This window comes from Salmo salar, chromosome ssa01 (genome assembly GCF_905237065.1).
Source record: "Salmo salar chromosome ssa01, Ssal_v3.1, whole genome shotgun sequence".
Lineage (NCBI taxonomy): Eukaryota > Metazoa > Chordata > Actinopteri > Salmoniformes > Salmonidae > Salmo > Salmo salar.
In genome coordinates this window covers 132,267,540-132,293,344 of record NC_059442.1, presented here as the reverse complement: position 1 = coordinate 132,293,344, position 25,805 = coordinate 132,267,540, and the positions used below count along the sequence as shown (strand labels likewise).

General features: G+C 42.3%; 1 protein-coding gene across 6 annotated transcripts in view; it reads left to right on the top strand.

Moving 5' to 3' along the window:
- LOC106563985 (transcription factor RFX3-like) overlaps positions 1–25,805 on the top strand; it is a 66,201-nt gene that overhangs the window by 20,045 nt on the left and 20,351 nt on the right. For 2 of the 6 annotated variants that reach the window (XM_045689760.1, XM_014129952.2), the window contains exons 2-9: positions 11,774–11,880; positions 11,990–12,078; positions 15,264–15,531; positions 19,221–19,295; positions 19,593–19,774; positions 20,091–20,210; positions 23,496–23,620; positions 23,932–24,047. In XM_045689760.1, coding sequence (XP_045545716.1) covers positions 11,779–11,880; positions 11,990–12,078; positions 15,264–15,531; positions 19,221–19,295; positions 19,593–19,774; positions 20,091–20,210; positions 23,496–23,620; positions 23,932–24,047 — 1,077 coding nt within the window. In that variant the 5' untranslated portion in view covers positions 11,774–11,778. Of the gene's footprint in view, positions 1–11,773; positions 11,881–11,989; positions 12,079–15,263; positions 15,538–19,220; positions 19,296–19,592; positions 19,775–20,090; positions 20,211–23,495; positions 23,621–23,931; positions 24,048–25,805 lie in introns of all 6 variants that reach the window. The other 4 variants (XM_014129944.2, XM_014129960.2, XM_045689755.1 and 1 more) reach the window with 4 other exon arrangements.

Below are 25,805 nucleotides of genomic sequence, written 5' to 3'. Positions count from 1 at the left end.
CTTATTAAATACCTTTTTCTTTACATAGTTGAATGTGCTGACAACAAAATCACCCAAAAATAATCAATGGAAATCCAATTTATCAACCCATGGAGGTCTGGATTTGGAGTCACACTCAAAATTAAAGTGGAAAACCACACTACAGGCTGATCCAACTTTGATGTAATGTCCTTAAAACAAGTCAAAATGAGGCTCAGTAGTGTGTGTGGCCTTCACGTGCCTGTATGACCTCCCTACAACGCCTGGGCATGCTCCTGATGAGGTGGCGGATGGTCTCCTGAGGGATCTCTTCCCAGACCTGGACTAAAGCATCCGCCAACTCCTGGACAGTCTGTGGTGCAACGTGGCGTTGGTGGATGGAGCGAGACATGATGTCCCAGATGTGCTCAATTGGATTCAGGTCTGGGGAACGGGCGGGCCAGTCCATAGCATCAATGCCTTCCTCTTGCAGGAACTGCTGACACTCCAGCCACATGAGGTCTAGCATTGTCTTGCATTAGGAGGAACCCAGGGCCAACCGCACCAGCATATGGTCTCACAAGGGGTCTGAGGATCTCATCTCGGTACCTAATGGCAGTCAGGCTACCTCTGGCGAGCACATGGAGGGCTGTGCGGCCCCCCAAAGAAATGCCACCCCACACCATGACTGACCCACCGCCAAACCGGTCATGCTTGAGGATGTTGCAGGCAGCAGAACGTTCTCCACGGCGTCTCCAGACTCTGTCACGTCTGTCACATGTGCTCAGTGTGAACCTGCTTTCATCTGTGAAGAGCACAGGGCGCCCGTGGCGAATTTGCCAATCTTGGTGTTCTCTGGCAAATGCCAAACGTCCTGCACGGTGTTGGGCTGTAAGCACAACCCCCACCTGTGGACGTCGGGCCCTCATACCACCCTCATGGAGTCTGTTTCTGACCGTTTGAGCAGACACATGCACATTTGTGGCCTGCTGGAGGTCATTTTGCAGGGCTCTGGCAGTGCTCCTCCTGCTCCTCCTTGCACAAAGGCGGAGGTAGCGGTCCTGCTGCTGGGTTGTTGCCCTCCTACGGCATCCTCCACATCTCCTGATGTACTGGCCTGTCTCCTGGTAGTGCCTCCATGCTCTGGACACTACGCTGACAGACACAGCAAACCTTCTTGCCACAGCTCGCATTGATGTGCCATCCTGGATGAGCTGCACTACCTGAGCCACTTGTGTGGGTTGTAGACTCCGTCTCATGCTACCACTAGAGTGAAAGCACCGCCAGCATTCAAAAGTGACCAAAACATCAGCCAGGAAGCATAGGAACTGAGAAGTGGTCTTTGGTCATCACCTGCAGAACCACTCCTTTATTGGGGGTGTCTTGCTAATTGCCTATAATTTCCACCTGTTGTCTATTCCATTTGCACAACAGCATGTGAAATGTATTGTCAATCCGTGTTGCTTCCTAAGTGGACAGTTTGATTTCACAGAAGTGTGATTGACTTGGAGTTACATTGTGTTCTTTAAGTGTTCCCTTTATTTTTTTGAGCAGTATATTTTTATATAGCACACTTTTCTTTAACCATTTGTGTTCTTTAATACAGGGCCGACATACAAGTTCCTTACTTTTTTCCCCTTCTACTTGCCTCTTCCATTTTTGTGGTAATGCTGCAATTAATTGGTTGTAATTTTGGGTACAGCAGACATTTCCATATCTCTGTGTTAGCTGCATGTGTGACATCACTCCACCAGTCCTATTTATATCATTCACTATATCATTCACTTTTTTTTTAATCAATTACTATATTTGAATTTAACCACAATATTTGTTGTATTATTTGTTCTGTCTTTTCAGGTGGATTAAACTGAAATTGCAAACAACTTTCTAAGGCTTGTTTAAAAAATAAAGATATTTTGGAGATTATTTCCTTTTCAAACAACCGAAAGTGGGCAGGTGTAATCTGAATAAAGGGAAAAAGGCCCTTCTTGAACATAGGATGAGACATTCGTACCAATTTACTAGAAAACCAGTTTGGATTTAAGTATAACGTTGGTATGACTGATGCCTTTAGTGAGAGGCCCAATGCTTTAATATTTAATCATTTCTGCCCTCCGAATTCATATTCGTTATATAAATAGGCCCTTTTAATTTTATCTGGCTTGCCGTTCCAAATAAAATGGAATATTTTTTGTTCATATAATTTAAAAAGCAGGTGTAGGCAAAACCATAAGCAAATAGGTAAACTGTGATATGATTAAAGAGTTAATCAGGGTGATTTTTCCACAAATAGACAGGTATTTTCCTTTCCATGGTAGCAAGATCTTATCTATTTTTGCTAACTTTCTATAAAAATGTATTGGAGTGAGATCATTTCTTTCTTTTGGGATTTGTATACCGAGTATGTCCACATCTCCGTCAGACCATTTAATTGGTAAAATTTGCATTTAGTGATCCAATATGTAATATTATACACTTATCATTGGTTTTAATCCAGAGAGGATAGCAAAAGTATGTAGATCCTCTATGAGGCCATGGAGAGACTCTAATTGTGGTTTTTAAAGAAAACATGAATCATCGGCGTACAATGACACCTTAGTTTTTAAGCCACGGATTTCTAATCGCTTAATATTATTGTTTGATCTAATCTTAACAGCTAACATTTCAATGGCAATAATAAATAAATATGCCGATAGTGGACCGCCTTGTTTTACTCCTCTAGATAGTTTAAAACTTTCTGAGATGTAGCCATTATTTAATATTTTACACCTAGGATTACCATACATAGCTTTAACCCATTTTATAAGAGATTCCCCAAAATTGAAATATTCGAGGCATTTATATATAAACTCCAGTTGTACTTTATCAAAAGCCTTTTCAAAATCAGCTATGAAAACCAGGCCTGGTGTCCCCGATATTTCATAGTATTCGATTTTTTCCGGTACTTGTCTTATATTATCTCCAATGTATCGTCCATGTAAAAAACCTGTCTGATTAGGATGAATAATATCTGACAATACTTTTTTAATTCTATGCGCCAAGCATTTTGCTAGGATTTTTGCATCACAACACTGAAGTGTAAGAGGTCTCCAATTTTTTAAATGGACTGGATCTTTATATATACCATTTGGGTCCTGTTTCAGTAATAATGATATCAGACCTTCTTGTTGCATGTCTGATAATCTACCATTTATATAGGAATGGTTAAAACATGCTAATAATGGTCCTTTGAGTATATCAAAAAAAGTTTTGTATACTTCCACTGGTATGCCATCCAGCCCTGGAGTTTTCCCATCCTTAAAGGCCCCAATTGCATCAAGCAGTTCCTCCTCTGTAATTTGGCCTTCGCATGAGTCTTTCTGTACAGATGTTAATTTTACATTATTATTAGGAAGAAAATCCATACAATTAGTTTCAGTTAGTGGAGATGGAGGAGCCTGAAATTAAAACATATTAAAGTACTTTACTTCCTCTTTAAAATATAATTTGGTGAACCATGCATGACTCCATCATTTGTAACAAGTTTTAATACATTTTTTTTGGTAGCATTTCTATATTGAAGATTGAAAAAGAATTTGGTGCATTTTCCCCCATATTCCATCCAGTTCGCTTTATTTTTATAATATATTACACTAAATCTTTCTTGAATAAGTTCCTCCATTTCTTTTTGTTTTTCCTGTCTGAAAAAGTCAGTTATAAATTCTTCTGTCCTAGTTCTAAACAATTTATCATCTAGTAGGCTTTGATTAAATTTCCAATATCCTCGCCCACGTGGAAATTCTGTAAGAGTAATATATATGCCAATTATGTGATGATCCGACCGCATTCTGTCCCCTATCAACACTTTTTAAACTTTTGGTGCCAGAGAGAAAGTAGTCAAGGCGACTAGCTTGATTAAGCCTCCGCCATGTATATCTCACTAGGTCAGGGTATTTAAGTCTCCATAGATCCACTAATTCCAATATATCCATGACATTCATGATTTCCTTAAGTGCCTGAGGGTGATAGTTTGTAGTGTGTTTTCCTTTCCGGTCCATAGAGGTATTTAAGACCGTATTAAAATCTCCCACCATAATAATAGAGTCTAGTGTTTCTTGTAGAGTTGATCAATTCTTATATATATTTTCAAAGAAGCTTGGATCATCATTATTCGCACCGTATAGGTTAATAAGCCATATCTGTTTATTGTCCAATAACATATTTAAAATGATCCATCTACCTTGATAATCTGTTTGGACAATTTGCACATTTGGATCAAAATTACTGTTAATTAAAACCATCACCCCTTTTGAATTTCTTTGCCCATAGGAGAAATATATTTCGCCACCCCAGTTTTTTTCCCACAAAACTTCTTCTAAAATTGTTGAATGGGTTTCCTGTAAACAATAGATATTATATTCCTTCTCTTTTAGCCAGGTAAATACTGATCGTCTTTTCTTATTATCTGCTAGGCCATTACAATTGTAACTGGCTATACTTATTTCACCACTTACCATAATGAGACACAACTTTAAATTGTATTTATCAAAATATATGTTTGTAAACGTACCATTAAAAGGTAACATGATGATTGAGTGTCTATATAGCTGTTCCATGATATTTGCATTGCTACTAAGTAAACCTCCAATTGGTCCCTACTATTCCTCCCGCTAAAAGCCTTCCTCATCTCTAGTTGGGTTGTCATCCCAATGCCCGGCAGACCACCCCCGATCCCCCGTATCCCATAGCCCTGAACAGACTGGGATCCATCCTTGGAAAAGAGCACACAGTGCCATTTACCGAATTGAAGTAAATTAATTGCCAAATGCATTTCCATCGCCCTCACCTCGATTTGTATTATATATAGCTGTGGATCATCCTCTATTGTCCCTAACATCATTTACTCCTTCGCAACAGTTGTGGGATACACACATACACCCACACACACTCAACCCTTCCCCCCACACAACCATAAACTCACATTCTCAACAGTTGCACCATCCTAGAGCCCAACTCAAGAAAGATCTTGATTTACAAATGCATTTACAGTTGCAGCTGCATTAGAAGGCCTGCAAGACCGCACAAAAACATGGTCAGAAATTGAGAGATTTTATTAACTATTGTCACATCCTAGATGATGGAGGTCAAATGTACACCTTTTCCCTGAAACACCCACAGTACGGTCACCCGTATTGACCATTTATCCCAAGCATCTCCATGCAGTCAGACTTTGATTTTGTGCCACCAGGGTCACAATAATATACCCGCTCTCTGAATGTCCGAGTGTGACCCCCTCCCCATGGGTTACTGCAGCTAGTGTTGCCAGCACTGCCACTGCCTGGGTGGGGGCACCCAAGACTGGCATAATTTACCGTATAACCGCGTAACCGATGGTTATAAAATAACTGAAGAGGGGATGGCCAGGCATTTGTGCAGTTGAGTCCATTTTTTTGAGGTAACATGGACTCTTAACAAACTTTGTTGCTCAAGCAAAGTATTGTAGCATACGAGTCTTCGGTTGCCTAAGTGACGCCCGCATTCCTGCAGCTGCAGCACACATAGAAATAGAGTTGATAGTCCCAGTCGGTATTCACGCCAACAAATTGGGGGAAAACAACATTATTTTCTATTGACCCCCATTGTAAAAGAGGTAACTTCGTCATACATGTTTTTGTTATACGTCATACATGTTTTGTTTTACAGAAATAACAAAACATGCCGAAAAGCTGCTGTGTTAGTTAAATGTACATGTAACCTTGTCGAAAAGCATGACCTCTGGTTCGCAATGCTCCCACGTAGGGAAATAGAGCCTGTGAGCAGAGTTCTGTGTGAGGGATACGGTGTCCGAGGAGTCTACACGTACTGTAGATATGTGTGTGGGAAACATTAAATCACAGGTAAGACATAACTTGTTTAGTACAGTCCGTTTGTAACTCCACTCACTACTTGCAGCTGTATAGTCCGTGTGTTTGTGTTAGTCTTGGCAAGTTTAATGTTACGGTCGGTAGCTAGCACTCACTCAAGTGGCTGCTAGCATCGTCATGAAAAGGGGCATGAGGGAAGCCCTACAATATTACGTTTTTCTAAGTAGTGAGAACGCCAGGGAGCAGGCAATGTTGAAAATGAATCTCTAGACATGTTATATTTTTCTTAAATGTAGTTTTGTAATCGACTAAAACAAGCAGACAACAAAAACTGCATTTGAAAAAGTTCAAGTTTTTGCTGTGAGCTAATGGGGTAGCCTACTGTAGGTAACTACAGGTTGTTTTCCCCACAGGCGGGATGGGTCATGAAGTTCTATCTAATACCAACTGGGTCTATAGAATAGGCTTGGAACCTCTCACCCTGGCAATAGATGCAGTAAAGAGGTCAATCGAACTCAACAAAACAATGGAATTGCCATGGAAACGCGTGGAGGAAAGGGCCTTGGGGGAAAGATCCTTAGTCTCCTCATTGCCCCCCAGCAAAATTAGGCTACATTTAGGCTATTGTTTATATGTGTATTTCACACTATGAGGTAACAATCTGAGTATAATGCTTGTATGGATGTCAACCCCAACACATGTTCATGTCATCATTACTAATCAACTGCATTACAGTTAAAAACGACTGACTTCCACCACCTTTGCTAACCAGCTTATACATTTGGCATTTTTAGCAGTCACTTCTTCTAAACCTGAAAATAGACCTGTTGAAGTTCTACATGTGATGCAGCGGGAAAAAATCAAAATATATAAAAATTGTGCACCTGTTACAATACATAAATCATGACGGATTTGACGAATATCCACTTTGTCAGATCAGTTGAATGTGAGCCAATCTGGTCAGTGGAACTGTCTGCGTTCCATTGACTCCTTCACCGCATCCACAGTACTTGACTGGTAAACTCATGGGTACACTCTCAATGGCTGCCTCGTATTGGGATGCAATCATTTCAATGGTAATGTAGAATGTTAATTCAAATGATAACTGATGTGGCTCATTCAATGGAATGTATTTTTTGTCATGTCGGTTGAGTTGAATCAACATATCACAGCACATATTGATGGGTACACTTCCTCTTTTTACTTCCTGCTTTGCTCCTATGAGTACACTTTCGATGGCGGCCAGCCCACCCATTATGCCATCATTGACCTTGAATGGGTATGCCCGTTCTATTCATTCTATTTCTATGGCATCACATACAGTCAGGAGCAGAGGAGAGGAGAACATGTGCAAATAGGCTATTCAAATAGTTGACCGCAGTCATTTGGCTAGCCAATAACAGTCATCCAAAATTCCATGACCGTCCCAGCCCGATCTGGCACTGATTTGTCACTGTCATGTTAGTTTCGGTCATCTGCTGCCTTCCTACTAGCATCGCCCTGTGATCAGGTACCTGGGCTTTTGGAGCTTTTTAGACCATGTTGTCACGCTACCCGCAGAACAAATGCAATTTGCTGAGCGACATTAAAAGGCCATATCTTGAATCATGCAGGATTTTTATCTTCAATGGATGCTGAGAGCTCTTCAGAATTGTTTAAGTCTTTCTGTCTTTGGTTTTATCAAATGGTAGGCTAATACATTATATAAACAAGGGGAACACTTTTCTAAAACCCCTGCTGCACCATCAAAGTATAGGCTATGTTCCTTCAATGGAGAGAGGCTTCAGTTTGAAAGTCCTGACTGATGACAGAACAGGAGCGGAATGGTCTGACTGACTGGTCTCTGGTTCTTTCTGTGAACAGCATGGAGAACCACCTGTCTGAATCAGTGCTCAAGTGTTTTACCAATACAGGATGGAAGAAAATACTATTCAATTCAATGCAGCCTCCTGCGTTAAAAGGAAACTACGCTGGTTGACACCCTGTGCATGCACTATACTGTGCTGTACTATCATGCACTATACTGTGCTGTACTATCATGCACTATACTGTGCTGTCATGCACTATACTGTGCTGTCATGCACTATACTGTGCTGTCATGCACTATACTGTGCTGTCATGCACTATACTGTGCTGTACTATCATGCGCTATACTGTGCTGTACTATCATGCGCTATACTGTGCTGTACTATCATGTGCTGTACTATCATGCACTATACTGTGCTGTACTATCATGCACTATACTGTGCTGTCCTATCATGCACTATACTGTGCTGTACTATCATGCACTATGAAGGGAGAAATGCATCTGAACACAACCTCTGGTATATCACTGAAGATGGAGAGGAGGAGTAGTAGGATGGAGAGAAGGAGGTGGAGGAGGACAGGCAGACCCCAGAGAGATCCAGGGCTCTTAGGAGACAGGTTAATTAACCAGGAGAGGCTTGGTCATGGAAACTAAGTTGAGCAGATGAGGGGGAGTGTGTGGGGGGGGGGTCACCGCGGAGGACAGAGCAGGAGGAGGAGAGGTGGCTGTTCTATGATTAGCCTACATGCTGCTTTACTGTGAATGTCTCCCTCTGCCCAAGTCCTCATCTCACCGTAGCTCTGTGTGTTCAGGGTTGGGTCGTTAGCCAATAAAGATGGATTCTAAATCTCTGACACCAGCTGCATTTTTGGACACCTATGCGTGTGTTCCAATGCCGAGGTGGGAGAACAAAGTAAAAACCGTGGTTTGACAAATACGACCACATTTTCACAAAATTAGCCTAAATGTTTTTGGCAAGAATTAATCAACGAATGTCTGAATGATAAAAATCGTTGGAAGATGTGAAGGGAACAGATTTGTGAGAGCAGAGGGAGAAAGAGAAGCTCATTAGGGCTGTTAAATATTAACTGTTTTTTTATTGCTGTGAACACGGAGACAGGAGACGAGCTCTCTGCTCGGACCACTGACTCATACACTACCCTGAGTACATTCAGTACTGCTGGCCACAGCTGCCTATTCTAGCGGCACAGCAGTCAGAATTACACCGGTGCAGTCAATGTGATGAGTTGCTTAAGCACTGACTCTCAAATGGACAGTTATTGTACACACAGAGTCAGTATTCTTATTCCAATTATACCAAAGAATCATAATGATATGGTATTGTGACTGTATTTGTACATGTTGTGCATAGATGATTGGTGGAGAGAAGCTTACTTCATGTCTTCCCAGGAACCAAATAATCGAATCAAATCACGTTTTATTTGTCACATGCGCCCGAATACAACAGGTGTAGACCTTACCATGAAATGCTTACTTACAAGCCGTTAACCAACAATGCAGTTCAAGAAAGAGGTTAAGAAAATATTTACTAAATAAACTAAAGTAAAAATAGTAAAATAAAAAAAGTAACACAAAAATAACAATAATGAGGCTATATACAAGGGGTACCAGTACCGAGTCAATATGCAGGTTAGTAGAGATATTTGGTACATGTAGGTAGGGGTATGCATAGATAATAAACAGCGAGTAGCACCAGTGTGAAAACAAAACAAAAGGGGGGGGTAGCTCTTAAGGAGCCTAAAGTAGCTCTTAAGGACCCTTTTGGTCCTAGACTTGGCGTTCCGGTACTGCTTGCCGTGTGGTAGCAGAGAGAACAGTCTATAACTTGGGTGACTGGAGTCTTTGACAATTTTATGGGCTTTCCTCTAATACCGCCTAGTACCTAGAGTTGAAGTCAGAAGTTTACATACACCTTAGCCAAATACATTTAAACTCACTTTTTCACAATTCCTGACATTTAGTCCAAGTAAAAAGTCCCTGTCTTAGGTCAGTTAGGATCACCACTTTATTTTAAGAATGTGAAATGTCAGAATAATAGTAGAGAGAATGATTGATTTATTTAAGCTTTTATTGCTTTCATCATATTCCCAGTGGGTCAGAAGTTTACATATACTCAATTAGTATTTGGTAGCATTGCCTTTAAATTGTTTAACTTGGGTCAAACGTTTTGGGTAGCCTTCCACGAGCTTCCCACAATAAGTTGGGTGAATTTTGGCCCATTCCTCCTGACAGAGCTGGTGTAACTGAGTCAGGTTTGTAGGCCTCCTTGCTCGCACACGCTTTTTCAGTTTTGCCCACAAATTTTCTATAGGATTGAGATCAGGGCTTTGTGATGGCCACTCCAATACCTTGACTTTGTTGTCCTTAAGCTATTTTGCCACAATCTTGGAAGTATGCCTGGGGTCATTGTCCATTTGGAAGACCATTTGCGACCAAGCTTTAACTTCCTGACTGAATTTTTGAGATTTTGCTTAATATATCCACATCATTTTCCTTCCTCATGATGCCATTTATTTTGTGAAATGCACCAGTCACTCTTGCAGCAAAGCCCCCCCACAACATGATGTTGCCACCCCCGTCCTTCACGGTTGGGATGGTGTTCTTCAGCTAGCAAGACTCCCCCTTTTTCCTACAAACATACAATGGTCATTATGGCCAAACAGTTCTATTTTTGTTTCATCAGACCAGAGGACATTTCTCCAAAAAGTACGATCTTTGTCCCCATGTGCAGTTGCAAACCGTAGTCTGGCTTTTTTATGGCGGTTTTGGAGCAGTGGCTTCTTCCTTGCTGAGCGGCCTTTCAGGTTGTAGGACTCGTTTTACTGTGGATCTAGATACTTTTGTACCTGTTTTCTCTAACATCTTCACAAGGTCCTTTGCTGTTGTTCTGGGATTGATTTGCACTTTTCGCACCAAAGTACGTTCATCTCAAGGAGACAGAACGCATCTCCTTCCTGAGCAGTATGACGGTTGCGTGGTCCCATGGTGTTTATACTTGCGTACTATTGTTTGTACAGGTGAACCTGAACCTTCAGGCATTTGGAAATTGCTCCCAAGGATGAACCAGACTTGTGGAGGTCTACAATTATTTTCTGAGGTCTTGGCTGATTTATTTTGATTTTCCCATGATGTCAAGCAAAGAGGCACTGATTTTGAAGGTAGGCCTTGAAATACATCCACAAGTACACCTCCAATTGACTCAAATGATGTCAATTAGCCTATCAGAAGTTTCTAAAGCCATGACATCATTTTATGGAAATTTCCAAGCTGTTTAAAGGCATAGTCAACTCAGTGTATGTAAACTTCTGACCCACTGGAATTGTGATACAGTGAATTATAAGTTAAATAATCTGTCTGTAAACAATTGTTGGAAAAATTACTTGTGTCATGCACAAAGTAGATGTCCTAACCGACTTGCCAAAACTATAGTTTAACAAAACATTTGTGGAGTGGTTGAAAACGAGTTTTAATGACTCCAACCTAAGTGTATGTAAACTTCCCACTTCAACTGTAGGTCCTGGATGTCAGGAAGCTTGGCCCCAGTGATGTACTGGGCCATACGCACTACCCTCTGTAGCGCCTTACGGTCAGATGCCGAGCAGTTGCCATACCAGGCAGGGGTGCAACCGGTCCGGATGCTCTCGGTGGTGCAGCTGTTGAACTTTTGAGGATCTGGGGACCCATGCCAAATCTTTTCAGTCTCCTGAGGGGGAAAAGGTTTTGTCGTACCATCTTCACGACTGTCTTGGTGTGTTTGGAGCATGATAGTTCGTTGGTGATGTGGACACTAAGGAACTTGAAACTCTCGACCCGCTCCACTACAGCACCTGTTCATTAGTCAACTTGGGTACACTAATACCATAGATATAATCTAGAATTCATGTCTCTGTGAGTGATATTAATTTTATACTCCCAGACCCAGATACACCTTAGTTAGCACTTAAATTGTCCTGGTACTGTGCATGCAAACCAAATTGAGACAAAGGTTGCTTGTGGAGTTCTTTGCAGTGGACTTTGTTCTGCCACTTTGGCGCCAGACCAGAGAAGAGCTTGTGGTTCTCTATAGTCCGTCTATCAATGTGCTCCCCTCCATCGATGGCTCTGGTGGTACCCAGTTGACCAATGTGTCCTCTCTCTCCTGCAGGCGCCATGCAGACCCCTGAGGCAGGCGCTGACTCCGCCTCCACTGTCCCTCTCCAGACCGCCGTGCCTGTGCAGCCCGCAGGTTCCACCCAGCAGGTGACCTCTCAGGTGCCTGTCCAACAGCAGATAAACGGGCTGTGTGTGTGTGTGTGTGTGTGTGTGTGTGTTTGTGTTTTGATTTGTGTGTCGTTTCTAACTTGTTGCCCTACCGTTGCAGACCCAGACTGTTCAACAGGTTCAGCATGTATACCCAGCACAGGTGCAGTATGTGGAGGAGAACAGTGGCGTCTACACCAACGGAACAATGTGAGTGTTTAGTGTTGCTCAACCACCGCTGCCTTTGTCACTCACTCTGCAGTGGCACTACACACTGGCTTTAACGTCTTCTCTGTAGTCAACGGCAACAGCTAAAGTCACTTCACAGCAGTAGTTCTGCCACACACACATGGCGGGCGCGGAGGGCGTAAGTAACAGCACAGTGAAGTACTGTGTGATTGTGTGCAGTCACCTGGAGATGACCAGGAGTATGAATAAGTGCTGCGTACTCCTTGGCTCGGGGGACAAGGTTATGTACACACTCCACAGGCTGGGGCTTTCCCATAGTGAGTGACACAGTCCCAAATCGACCGACAGCAGTCTCTGATGGAGGGGCTTAGGGAGGGGCAAGGCCTGGCTAACAAGCTAGCTCAACGCCGTCTAACTTCAGGACAGAACAAGTGAGCTGAGCACACAACCACTTACTATTTGAGTCTGTTAACAGTGTGTTAGTACCAGCTGCTTGTCCCCTCCACAGTTCTATTGGGTATAGAAGTAGATTCACTGCACACCAAAAGAGTACATGAAAAAAGGGCAGGGGTTATTTCTTACCGTTCAGATGATTTGTCAACAAGAATCATTCTGGTGCCCTAAACGTTCCTCCATAACCTGGTATCTCTCCAGAGTTTCGGCATAAGTCTTATGCACTCCTCTACAGATTTATTTGGACAGTGACGCTTGTAATTTGGCTTTGGATTTGAGATCAAATGTTTTATGAGGCGAGAGAACAGAAATAGGACAGCATTCTGGTAAATAAACTTAAATTGACATTTTTCTTGCTGCACTAAAAAATATGTCAATTTAAGTTTATTTGCCAGAGTGCTGTCCGATTTCTGTTCTTTGGATTATATACAAGTGAGTACAGAATGTCACCTTTTTATTTGAGGGTATTTTATTACATATCTGTTTCATCATTTAGAAATGAAAGCACTTTATGTATCTTGGCCCCCCATTTAAAAGTATGTGGACAATGTCACTTATAATGTATTTCATTTTGTCTAGTTTAGTATTTGGTCCCATATTCCTAGCACACAAACACTGCGTCAAGCTTGTGACTCTAGAAACTTGTTGGATTCATTTGCAGTTTGTTTATGTTGTGTTTCGGATTATGTTGTGCCCAATAGAAATTAATGGTAAATAATGTATTGTCTCATTTTGGAGTCACTTTTATTGTCAATAATTATATAATATGTTTCTGAATACGTCTACATTAATGTGGATGCTACCATTACGGATAATCATGAAGGAATCGTGACTAATGAGCGAAAAAGTTGGAGGCATAATTATCACATATGATACACTAGATTATTTACCATTCATTTCTATTTGGCATAACATAATCCAAAACATAACCAAAACTAACCGCAAATGAATCCAACAAATTTGTAGTCCCAAGCTTGATATAGTCATTGCATGCTAGGAATATGGGACCAAATTAGTGTTGCATGGTATACCGAAACTTCTGTACCTTTTTGATACTAGAACATGAAAAACAGTTTGGTACTCAAATGTTTGTTACTTTCAGTACTTCTGTCAAATGTGTCTCACTTCGTCTACTGATTGAGAGAGGATCAAGTCTGTCTATCAGCAAGTCAATGTCTCTTTCATAGCGCGAGTGCACTGTGCCTGCTCCAATTACTCATTGCTTGCTCTAGCCTGAACCACTGCACTCACTGGGAGTCTGGGCTGCGTAACGTTAGCTTCCCACTCATGCTGCATACAAGCTAACACACAGTTTCAACACAATGTTGTTAATTACTGTTTGCAAAACTATGTCCGTTACAGACTAGAATGCTTTACAATGAAAGAAGAAACTGTTAGCTTCCAGTTTTGTAGGCTAACTTTTCTTGCTAGCTTACAGCTGAAGCTAACATCAATTTACTACCCTAGTACTTTTTTGTGATAATGTGCAAACCATAATGCAAAATATGCTGATTGTCACCACAAACTTTATTAATTCAGTTCAGACAGAGCAACTGACTGTGTGTGTGAATTACTTCTTTACTGGGTCTTAAAGAGACAGCGCACACTTTTATAAAATAAGAGATTGCTTCTTTTATGCAAATCTTGTTCAGCCGTATAATAAAATAAGTCCCAAATGGAAGGGAAACGGATAGTTTTTTCCCTCTGAATCCCATGAAAGCAGCCAAATCAAGCTCAATAACTCAATACATGCGCACACTCCTATTGAATATGCATTTCCCTGTATTAGGAATAGGCCTAGGCTTGATTATATCTTGATTTACCCAGTTCATCAATAGAGATTTACCATTAAAATAAATTATTACTATTATGTTGTTACGTAGTTAGATTGGTAAAAACAAAGTCAAATTCATGAATTCATATACATGGCTGTCTCTGAAAAAATTGACATAACATTTGAAATGTTATGATATTGAACTCAAAAGATCTGTCTGGATCAAGCGCCTTTCTTTGACTTTTTTTTGCGTATCGAGTATTGTGATGGTATCGAGTATTGTTATACTAAAACTGGTATCCGTATGGAAGTCAAAATTCGGGTATCGTGACAACCCTAGACCAAATACTACATTTTTGATGAAATGTAATACATTATAAATTAATTTGTCCAAATACTTATGACACCCTCAAATGGGAGGACTAGATGCATAAAGTGCATTCATTTCTTAACGGTGAAACAGATATGTATGAAAATATCCTCAAGTAAAAGTACAGCAGTGACATGCTGTACTGTCGCTTCATATGAAACATTTGATCTCAAATCCAAAATGGAGTAAAGAGCCACATTTTAAAGTTTTATCATCGTTGTCCCAAATTTATATGTAGGGGAATGTATATAAAGGTCTGAGAGAGAGAATATGTTTCTGGTCCACAACACCTGTTGTGTCAAGGCACTGAAGGGTGTCATTATATCAGAGGCCAAGGTAATGGTCTGAGTCACTGCAGAGGAAAACGACAATCACACAAATCTCTGTCGGCACGGCGACTCCTCAGGTGATTTGTGTAACTATGGAAACTCCACTTTCATTAACACAGGAATATTGCCTTCCCGTGAAGGCTCAGAATGGCACCGCTAATTCACATCAAATAGGCACTCTAGCACTATTCAAACTTGCCTTTATGTAGAAGGAAATTATCCTGACCTATCACTCCGGGGGGGGAAATTCCTAACTTTTCCCTCCGATGTTTTTGCCCAGACGGACGTACTCGTACTCCGAGCCCCAGGTGTACAGCCAGAACAGTGGAGGGAGCTACTTTGACACGCAGGGCAGCTCGTCCGAGGTGTCTACAGTGGTGTCGTCCCATGGCATGGCCAACAATGGAGGGGGGAACGGGGGTCTGACCATGGGTCTGGCCGGGGGGCAGATCATCAGCAGCTCTGGAGCCTACCTCATCGGGGGCAACTCCATGGACAACTCTGCCCCCCACCCAGCCACCCAGACTACCCGAGCCTCCCCGTCCACTGTGAGTGTACGGCCCCCCTTTACTTACTCTTCTCGTCCTGTCTGTTTGTCTGTCAGGCTACTCTCTCCTGCCTGCCATAATGCATATCTGAAGCCTTTCTTGAGTAACTATAGTACCACTTAGCTTCTATGTCAGTGTCTGAGAATGTGTTATTTTGTCCAGTCTCCCTCTGTCCTGTGGTCTTCTCAGCTAGTACTTTCTATAGGTATCTACCCTTTCCAGTGCTGTGAATTGGAATTTCCTCTCGTGCTGTGTTTTAACTAAAGATTAAAATAAATATGAAATAATATTTGTTAGTACTGCTTTACTGTGTCGTGAAGCTTTTAAGACAAAACACAATGGGTGTGTTTGAGCAGTAAGCGTAACGAAGACTTCTGTAGAGGAAAGCCGGCGAGTGAAGTCAGGAGTTGCATCTTCGACAGCCGAAAGTCGGACACTGTAGTGGTAGTGTTTTTTTTTTCCAACAGCAAGGCTCAGACCAACATGGCAGTGTCAACAAAGCTGCTCTTATTTCTAAATGTTTTTCTGTATAAATGTCACAAAACATTATACCCCCATATCACACACTCACAAACTGAAAACATAACGAGGCCATACTTGCGAACATTAGAAACAGTTTAAACGTAAACAATTTCTCTGTCTAAAAATCTTCATCAGCCAGTTAAAATCGTTGATTTTTATACAAGCTACGTTGTAGCTAGTCCCATCAGAAAGTCTGGCAAACGTTAGCCCTATGCTAACCTCGCCAGATGACCATGATTATTTCCTGATTATTTCCTGTCAAAGACCTTAGACTTTATATCCACCAACCAATGGCATTTCTTAAAATCAACCCTGGCCACCAGAGGGATATTTTAAACCTTAAAATTCAAGATTCGCTTTTGTTCAAATTTATTTATATAGCCCTTCTTACATCAGCTGATATCTCAAAGTGCTGTACAGAAACCCAGCCTAAAACCCCAAACAGCAAGTAATGCAGGTGTAGAAGCATTATGGCAATTGGTCTGTAACAAAGTGTTTTGTGCCAACATTGCATTGAGGCATCCTTGACTAGGGTACTAGCTATTAGTACTAGCGTTAGACAAAATGTTCAAGTTTTCGCATATATTAGTCACACATTCATGTGCTTTCACAGCAATAAAGATGTAGGATGATTGTACAACATGTACGTTGTATATTCGCAAATTGTTTAAAAAAAAAAACTCTGATGCTCGCGGTCTTGTCAAATACAATACATGACCTAAAGTATGTGGACAGCTGCTCGTTGAACATCTCATTCTAAAATCATGGGTATTAATATGGAGTTGGTCCCCCTTTGCTGTTTTAACAGCCTCCACTCTTCTGGGAAGGCTTTCCACTAGATGTTGGAACATTGCTGCGGGGACTTGCTTCCATTCAGCAACAAGAGCGTTAGTGAGGTCGGGCACTGATGTTGGGCGATTTAGGCCTGGCTCGCAGTCGGCGTTCCAATTCATCCCAAAGGTGTTCGATGGGGTTGAGGTCAACGTCTGTGCAGGCTAGTCAAGTTCTTCCACACCGATCGCGACAAACCATTTCTGTATGGACCTGGTGGCTTGACCCACGAAGGCAAAAAGCCCAGAGACAGCAAGGTTTTTATTTGAGGAAAAATCGCTCCATTGTTGGTCCTCGAGTCAAATAACGCATATGTGACAAAGTAGATGATTATAAAAACGCATATAAAACATTGTACATGTAAGTGTAGCCTACACGTCTATGTAATATAGCCTATATTAGCAAATATTATTTATGTAGCACTGCCAGTAGCTTATGTGTCTTCTGGAAGAGGGACTCCAACAAGAAGCTCCTCATAAAATGTATCTGTAATCTTTATTTGCAAGGTTTTGCCGGCACAACACACTACCACAATTAGTGTAGGCCTAATATGTAGTTCTACATTTGTGCCACCCCTCCAAGCCATGTGAAGTGAGTGATTTTAGGTTGTTTCGTTATAACTGTGCTTGTAATGGGCTGTTTGGGGACAAGCTCCTCTGGTGGAAACACGTGATTGGAATGACTAACAGAACATACCATTTCATTTTTGTCATTTACATCAAATGTAAGGTAAACGACAAGTTGTAGGTTATAATTGTAAAAAGTGTCTCCTCGCCAGGCGAGGGCGTAATCGCTACAGGTATCCTCTAATAGGCTTTCACCTCACAGGCCTGGAAGCCGAGGCCGCCCTATGGAATAGTTGACCTGCATGGGGGAAGGTTTGTTCCTGGGTTGTCATGTTCTGTGCTGAGCTAGCAGTAAGATGAAATATGAATCGTCGAAGAGAGAAGTTGTTCAGCTCGTCTTTCTATCCACGCCTTACACAATCAAGGAGAAACACTTGGGCAACGACGCGAGCAGTGACATGCTGTAAAAGATGTGCTGGCGATGTAAAAGAAGTGCTGTTGAGTTAATACATTTAAATACTGTTTTTTTAAAAGTTATTTTTCATGGTATTATATGCAGTTGTCACTATGACAATGAAGACACCCTGAAAGCACGGAATGATCTTGTTACCACCTTATTAGTAGGCCTACAGCGTGCGGTAGGGTGTGTTGATCAGTTGATTGACAGATGTACTGTAGAACGATAAACATCAATCTTTCCTCTGGTGTGGATGCTTGCAAATGTGGGTTCTTCAAAATAACTTAACACTATTACTGCAATACTGCCATCTGTAGGATGATAACGAGAGTGCTTGACTTTGTTAAGGACGCTGTTATGGAAAAGCGTTTGTTCACCTCAATCTATGTCAACATTTGTAATTGGCTGATGTAGAACTTGTTCCAGGAAATCATCCCTGTCATCTGGTGAGGTTAGCATAGGGCAAAGGGCTACCGTGTGCCAGGTTATCTGATGGAACCAGCTACAATGTATCTTACTATCATGTACATCGACTATTATACTTGGCAGATGTGTATTTTGAGACAGGTCCAACAAAAACACCCTAATGATTGGTTGACGCATAGTGCCTCCCACAATGCAGGTGAGAAGCAACTGCAGCAACTTCATCAAAAACTGCATGACCTTTGATCACATGATTTTTGTAAAGTAAGTCGACATGGAGTCGCAAGTCTGACCATTTTTAGAACTATAATACAACACACTTTGAAAGGACTTGAAAAAATTGGTCTGCTCCAACATGCGCAATGAGTGTGGTCTACCTCAGTGGATCTGTGCTCTCCTTTGGTGGCTGAAAATGGTAGTTTCACAGCTTCTGATTACTGTGGCGCTTGTTTATTTATTGAACCAGGCAAGTCAGTTAAGAGCAAATTGTTATTTGCAATGACGGCCTACCGGGGAACAGTGGGTTAACTGCCTTGTTCAGGGGCAGAACCACAGATTTGTACCTTGTCAGTTCCGGGATTTGATCCAGCATCCTTTCGGTTACTGGCCCAACGCTCTAACCACTAGGCTACCTGCCGCTTGACTTTCTGTTAGCACACTGCTTCATTAAGACAATGGGAAATGTAATTCAAAAGACAGTTAGGTTAATTTAAGTTTAAACTGACTTTGCTATACTGGGCTTTTGGCACTAGTTTGGGTGATGCTTGCTTTCGGAGCTGTTCTGGATTTTTCTGATTTTCTATGTGTCAGTACTGTGTCAGTATTCTAGTGCAACTTTTTCCTTTGTTGTTTTTGTTTTTCCTTCTATTCTTTGCTCCTTGGTCTATCAGATTGAAATGGCGATTGAGACGCTCCAAAAGACTGAAGGTTTATCCAGTCAGAGAAGCTCGCTGCTCAACAGCCATGTAAGTCGCCACTCTAAACGCCTTGCCTGCCTGCCCTGTATAGCTGTTCTCACTCTCTAGTACCTCCAAATCTCTCTCCTTGCCTCTCCCTCTCTTTCTCTCTATTGTGGTGGGGGTGCTTCCTATGCTCCAATTTTAATTTTTTGCTGCTTTAGTTAATTGTGCTTTTAAAGCTAGGAAAGGGGGTGTTGGTATTTACAGACAAGTGGGGGATGAAACATGCATCTGTTGTGGATTACAGAGAGGTGTAGTGACATACATGTGTGTAATTGACAGCATATCTTCTCTCCCCCACAGCTGCAATGGCTACTGGATAACTATGAGACTGCGGAGGGGGTGAGTCTGCCTCGCTCCACTCTCTACAACCACTACTTGCGCCACTGCCAGGAGCAGAAATTGGACCCGGTCAACGCCGCTTCCTTCGGCAAACTCATCCGCTCCATCTTCATGGGGCTACGCACGCGACGCCTCGGCACAAGGTGAGCTACTGAGTTGACAGACACGCTCTGATAACTCCCTCTGCACCTTGCTCCCCCCTCCTCCCCTTCTCCCCTAACCTGTCACTGCATCTCAAGTCCCAAGGTTCTGCTCTCCCTAACTCTCCTCTGACGCCTTCAGTTTAGTCTTGTCCTTTCCTTTTTCCTTGGTTGTCTTCATTATTATTTCTTGTTTGGTATTACAGCATGTTTAAAAAAAATATATAAACAAATACAAATATTTTTGGGCTGCTAAATTAATATTGGGGAAACACTGAAAACTGTTAGCTGTCTGTTCATTCCTGTGTGTGTGTTGTAGGGGGAACTCAAAGTACCACTACTATGGGATCCGGCTGAAGCCGGACTCTCCTCTCAACAGACTGCAGGAGGACATGCAGTACATGGCCCTCAGACAGCAGCCTGTCCAACAGAAACAGAGGTACAACACATACAGTTGAAGTCGGAAGTTTACATACACTTAGGTTGGAGTCATTAAAACTCATTTTCAACTACTCCACAAATTTCTTGTTAACAAACTATAGTTTTGGCAAGTCGGTTAGGACATCTACTTTGTGCATGACACAAGTAATTTTTCCAACAATTGTTTACAGACAGATTATTTCACTTATAATTCACTGTATCACAATTCCAGTGGGTCAGAAGTTTACATACACTGAGTTGACTGTGCCTTTAAACAGCTTGGACATTTTCAGAAAATGATGTCATGGCTTTAGAAACGTCTGATAGGCTAATTGACATCATTTGAGTCAATTGGAGGTGTAGCTGTGGATGTATTTCAAAGGCCTACCTTCAAACTCAGTGCCTCTTTGCTTGACATCATGTGAAAATCAAAAGAAATTAGCCAAGATCTCAGATAAAAAATTGTGGACCTCCACAAGTATGGTTCATCCTTGGGAGCAATTTCCAAACGCCTGAAGGTACCACGTTCATCTGTACAAACAATAGTACGCAAGTATAAACACCATGGGACCACGGAGCCGTCATACGGCTCAGGAAGGAGATGCGTTCTGTCTCCTAGAGATGAACGTACTTTGGCGTGGAAAGTGCAAATCAATCCCAGAACAACAGCAAAGGACCTTGTGAAGATGCTGGAGGAAACAGGTACAAAAGTATCTAGATCCACAGTAAAACGAGTCCTATATCGACATAACCTGAAAGGCCGCTCAGCAAGGAAGAAGCCACTGCTCCAAAACCGCCATAAAAAGCCAGACTACGGTTTGCAACTGCACATGGGGACAAAGATCGTACTTTTTGGAGAAATGTCCTCTGGTCTGATGAAACAAAAATAGAACTGTTTGGCCATAATGACCATTGTTATGTTTGTAGGAAAAAGGGGGGAGTCTTGCTAGCCGAAGAACACCATCCCAACCGTGAAGGACGGGGGTGGCAACATCATGTTGTGGGGGTGCTTTTCTGCAGGAGGGACTGGCGCACTTCTCAAAGTAGATGGCATCATGAGGATGGAAAATGATGTGGATATATTGAAGCAACATCTCAAGACATCAGTCAGGAAGTTAAAGCTTGGTTGCAAATGGGTCTTCCAAATGGACAATGACCCCAAGCATACTTCCAATCTTGTGGCAAAATGGCTTAAAGACAACAAAGTCAAGGTATTGAAGTGGCCATCACAAAGCCCTGACCTCAATCCTATAGAAAATTTGTGGGCAGAACTGAAAAAGCGTGTGCAAGCAAGGAGGCCTACAAACCTGGCTCAGTTACACCAGCTCTGTCAGGAGGAATGGGCCAAAATTCACCCAATTTATTGTGGGAAGCTTGTGGAAGGCTACCCAAAACGTTTGACTCAAGTTAAACAATTTAAAGGCAATGCTACCAAATTCTAATTGAGTGTATGTAAACTTCTGACCCACTGGGAATGTGATGAAAGCAATAAAAACTGAAATAAATCATTCTCTCTACTATTATTCTGACATTTCACATTCTTAAAATAAAGTGGTGATCCTAACTGACCTAAAACAGGGAATTTTTACTAGGATTAAATGTCAGGAATTGGGAAAAAGTGAGTTTAGATGTATTTGGCTAAGGTGTATGTAAACTTCCGACTTCAACTGTACGTACATACATACATACATACATACAGTGTATTCGGAAAGTATTCAGACCCCTTTACCTTTTACACATTTTGTTACGTTACAGCTTTACTCTAAAATTGATCAAATAGTTTTTTCCCTCAACAATCTACACATGATACACAATAATGACAAAGCAAAAACAGGTTTTTAGAAATGTTTGCAAATGTATATAAAAAAAAAAACTGAAATAACACATTTCAATAAGTATTCAGACCCTTTACTCAGTACCTTGTTGAAGCACCTTTGGCCACGATTACAGCCTAGAGTCTTCTTGGGTATGACGCTACAAGCTTGGCACACCTGTATTTGGGGAGTTTCTCCCATTCTTCTCTACAGATCCTCTCAAGCTCTGCCAGGTTGGCTGGGGATCGCCAATGCAAGTCTCCAGTAATGTTTGATCGGGTTCAAGTCTGGGCTCTGGCTGGGCCACTCAAGGACATTCAGAAACTTGTCCCGAAGCCACTCCTGCATTGTCTTGGCTGTGCGATTAGGGTCTTTGTCCTGTTGGAAGGTAAACCTTTGCACGAGTCTGAGGTCTTTTTAGAATGATTGAGGCCACTGTGTTCTTGGGGACCTTCAGTGCTGCAGACATTTTTTTGGTAACCTTCCCCAGATCGGTGCCTCACACAATCCTATCTCGGAGCTCTACGGACAATTCCTTCGACCTCATGGCTTGGTTTTTGCCCTGACATGCACTGTGAACTGTGGGACCTTATATAGACAGGTGTGTGCCTTTCCAAATCATGTCCAATCAATTGAATTGACCACATGTTTATACAACTTGATTGGAGTCCACATCTCAAGGATAATCAATGGAAACAGGGTGCACCTGAGCTCAATTTTGAGTCTCATAGCAATGGGTCTGATTAGTTATGTAAATAAGGTATTTCAGTTTATTTAAAAAAACTGTTTCAATTTTTTCATTATGGGGTATTGTTTTATTTTTTTTATCCATTTTAGAATAAGGCTGTAACGTAATAATGTGAAAAAGGGAAGGGGTCTGAATACTTTCCGAATGTACTGTACATACAGTGCATACTTACAATGACATTAAGAACCCTGCACTTTTCATGACATAGATTGACCAGTTGAATCCAGGTGAAAGCTATGATCCCTTATTGATGTCACTTGTTAAATCCACTTCAGTCAGTGTAGATGAAGTGGAGGAGACAGGTCAAAGAAGGACTTTTAAGCCTCGAGACAATTGAGACATGGATTGTGTATGTGTGCCATTCAGAGGGTGAATGGGCAAGTCAAAATATGTAAGTGCCTTTGAACGGGGTGTGGTAGTAGGTGCCAGGCGCACCTGTTTGTGTCAAGAACTGCAACTGCTGGGTTTTTCATGCTCAACAGTTTCCCCTGTGTATCAAGAATGGTCCACCATCGAAAGGACATCCAGCCAACTTGACACAACTGTGGGAAGCATTGGAGTCAACATGGGCCAGCATCCCTGTGGAATGCTTTCGACACCTTGTAGAGTCCATGCACCTTGTAGAGTCCATGCTGTTCTGAGGGCAAAAGGGGTGCAACTCAATATTAGGAAGGTGTTCCTAATGTTTGGTATACTCAGTGTACATATACAAACAGTACTGACTGAGGCATTGTCATTGTAGGTTTAAGCCGGTGCAGAAGGTTGATGGTGTGTCTGGGGAGAACTTCTCAGGCGGTGGCCAGCACACCCCCAGTGCAGCGGAGCAGACCGTCATTGCACAGAGCCAGCACCACCAGCAGTACCTGGGTGAGTGAGCAGTGTGTATGCTTCTGTGTGTGTAGACTAAGTGACTTTCAGCATCAATAGATTGCTACTGTTTGATGTTCCCTTGTTATGACACAATAAGTTTTGATACCACTTCATGAAAGTGCTCCTCCGCTGAGTGCTGTAAGGGTTCCCCTGTCGGTTATATTCTGCAATGAACCACTGATCGGATTTTCTCAGCCTTCAGTATTTCCTTGTTAAATATTTACCCCTGTGTTCCTCTGCTTTATACTGGATTCATAACGTGAGTTGTTGTTGACCTTGTCTGATTTCCATGCGTCTCTCCCTGACAGACGCGTCCCGGGCACTGCCAGACTTTGTGGAGTTGGACCTGGGAGAGACCAACGTGGACAACATCGGCCCAGATGACATCAAAGCTCTCCAGTCACTATACAGAGAGCACTGTGAGGTCAGAGATTATCCATCACCTCTAACAAAGTTCTACAGGAAAGTTTGTATTATTCTCTACGGGGTAAATTCAGACCGGAGATACGCGCATGTAAATGGAACTTCATTCTTTTTTCATGCACTTTCCTCTCTGCACACATTCTGACCTTGAACTTAAGTAAGGGGAATCGAATATGGCCAACAGGTATCCGTTTGGGGTGGAGATTGCAGAAATGGAGGTGTATCTACAAATCAAATCAAACTTTATTTGTCACATGCGCCGAATACAACAAGTGTAGACCTTACTGTGAAATGCTTACTTACAAGCTGTTAACCAACAATGCAGTTCAAGAAGAGTTAAGAAAATATTTACCAAATAAACTAAAGTAAAAAATAATAGAAAGTAACATAGTAATAACGAGGCTATATACAGGGGGTACCGAGTCAGTGTGCAGGGGTACAGGTTAGAGGGAATTTGTACATGTTAGTAGGGATGAAGTGACTATGCATAGATGATAAACAGCGAGTAGCAGCAGTGTACAAAACAAATGGGGGGGGGGCAATGCAATAGTCCGGTTGCCATTTGATTAATAGTTCAGCAGTCTTATTGCTTGGGGATGAAGCTGTTAAGGAGCCTTTTGTTCCTAGACTTGGCACTCCGGAGAAAACACACTATGACTTGGGTGACTGGATTTTCTGAAAATTTTATGGGCTTTCCTCTGACACGGCCTATTATATAGGTCCTGGATTGCAGGAAGCTTGGCCTCAGTGATGTACTGGGCCTTACGTACTACCCTCTGTAGCGCCTGTTCGGCCCGCCTTTTCCTGAGGTCCACGATCAGCTCCTTTGTCTTGCTCACATTGAGGCAGAGGTTGTTGTCCTGGCACCACACTGACAGTTCTCTGACCACCTCCCTATAGGCTGTCTCATCGTTGTTGGTGATCAGACGTGTCGTCAGCAAACTTAAAGATGGTGTGTTAGAGTTGTGTTTGGCCACGCAGTCGTGGGTGAACAGGGAGTACAGGAGGGGACTAAGTACACAACCCTGATGGGCCCCGGTGTTGAGGATCAACGTGGCAGACGTGTTGTTGCCTACCCTTACCACCCGGGGGCAGCCCGTCAGGAAATCCAGGATCCCGTTGCAGAGGGAGGTGTTTAGTCCAAGGGTCCTTAGCTTAGTGATGAGCTTCATGGGCATTATGGTATTGAACACTGAGCTGTAGTCAATGAACAGCATTCTCACATTCTCACTTTTGTCCAGGTGGGAAAGGCCAGTGTGGAGTGCGATTGAGATTGCGTCATCTGTGAATCTGTTGGGGTGGTATGCGAATTGGAGTGGGTCTAGGGTATCCGGGAGGAGGGTGTTGATGTGAGCCATGACCAGCCTTCAAAGCACTGCATGGCTACCGACGAGAGTGCTACGGGGCTGTAATCATTTAGGCAGGTTACCTTCGCTTCCTTGGGCACAGGGACTATGGTGGTCTGCTTGAAACATGTAGGTATTACAGACTAGGTCAGGGAGAGGTTGAATATGTCAGTGAAGACACTTGTCAATTGGTCCACGCATGTTTTGAGTACACATCCTGGTAATCCATCTGGCCCCGCGATTTTGTGAATGTTGACCTGTTTAAAGGTCTTGCTCACATCGGCTACGGAGTGCGTTATCACACAGTCATCCAGACTGCGGTGCTCTCGTGCATGCTTCAGTGTTGCTTGCCTCGAAGCGAGCATAAAAGGCATTTAGCTCGTCTGCTCGCGTCACTGGGCAGCTCGCGTCTG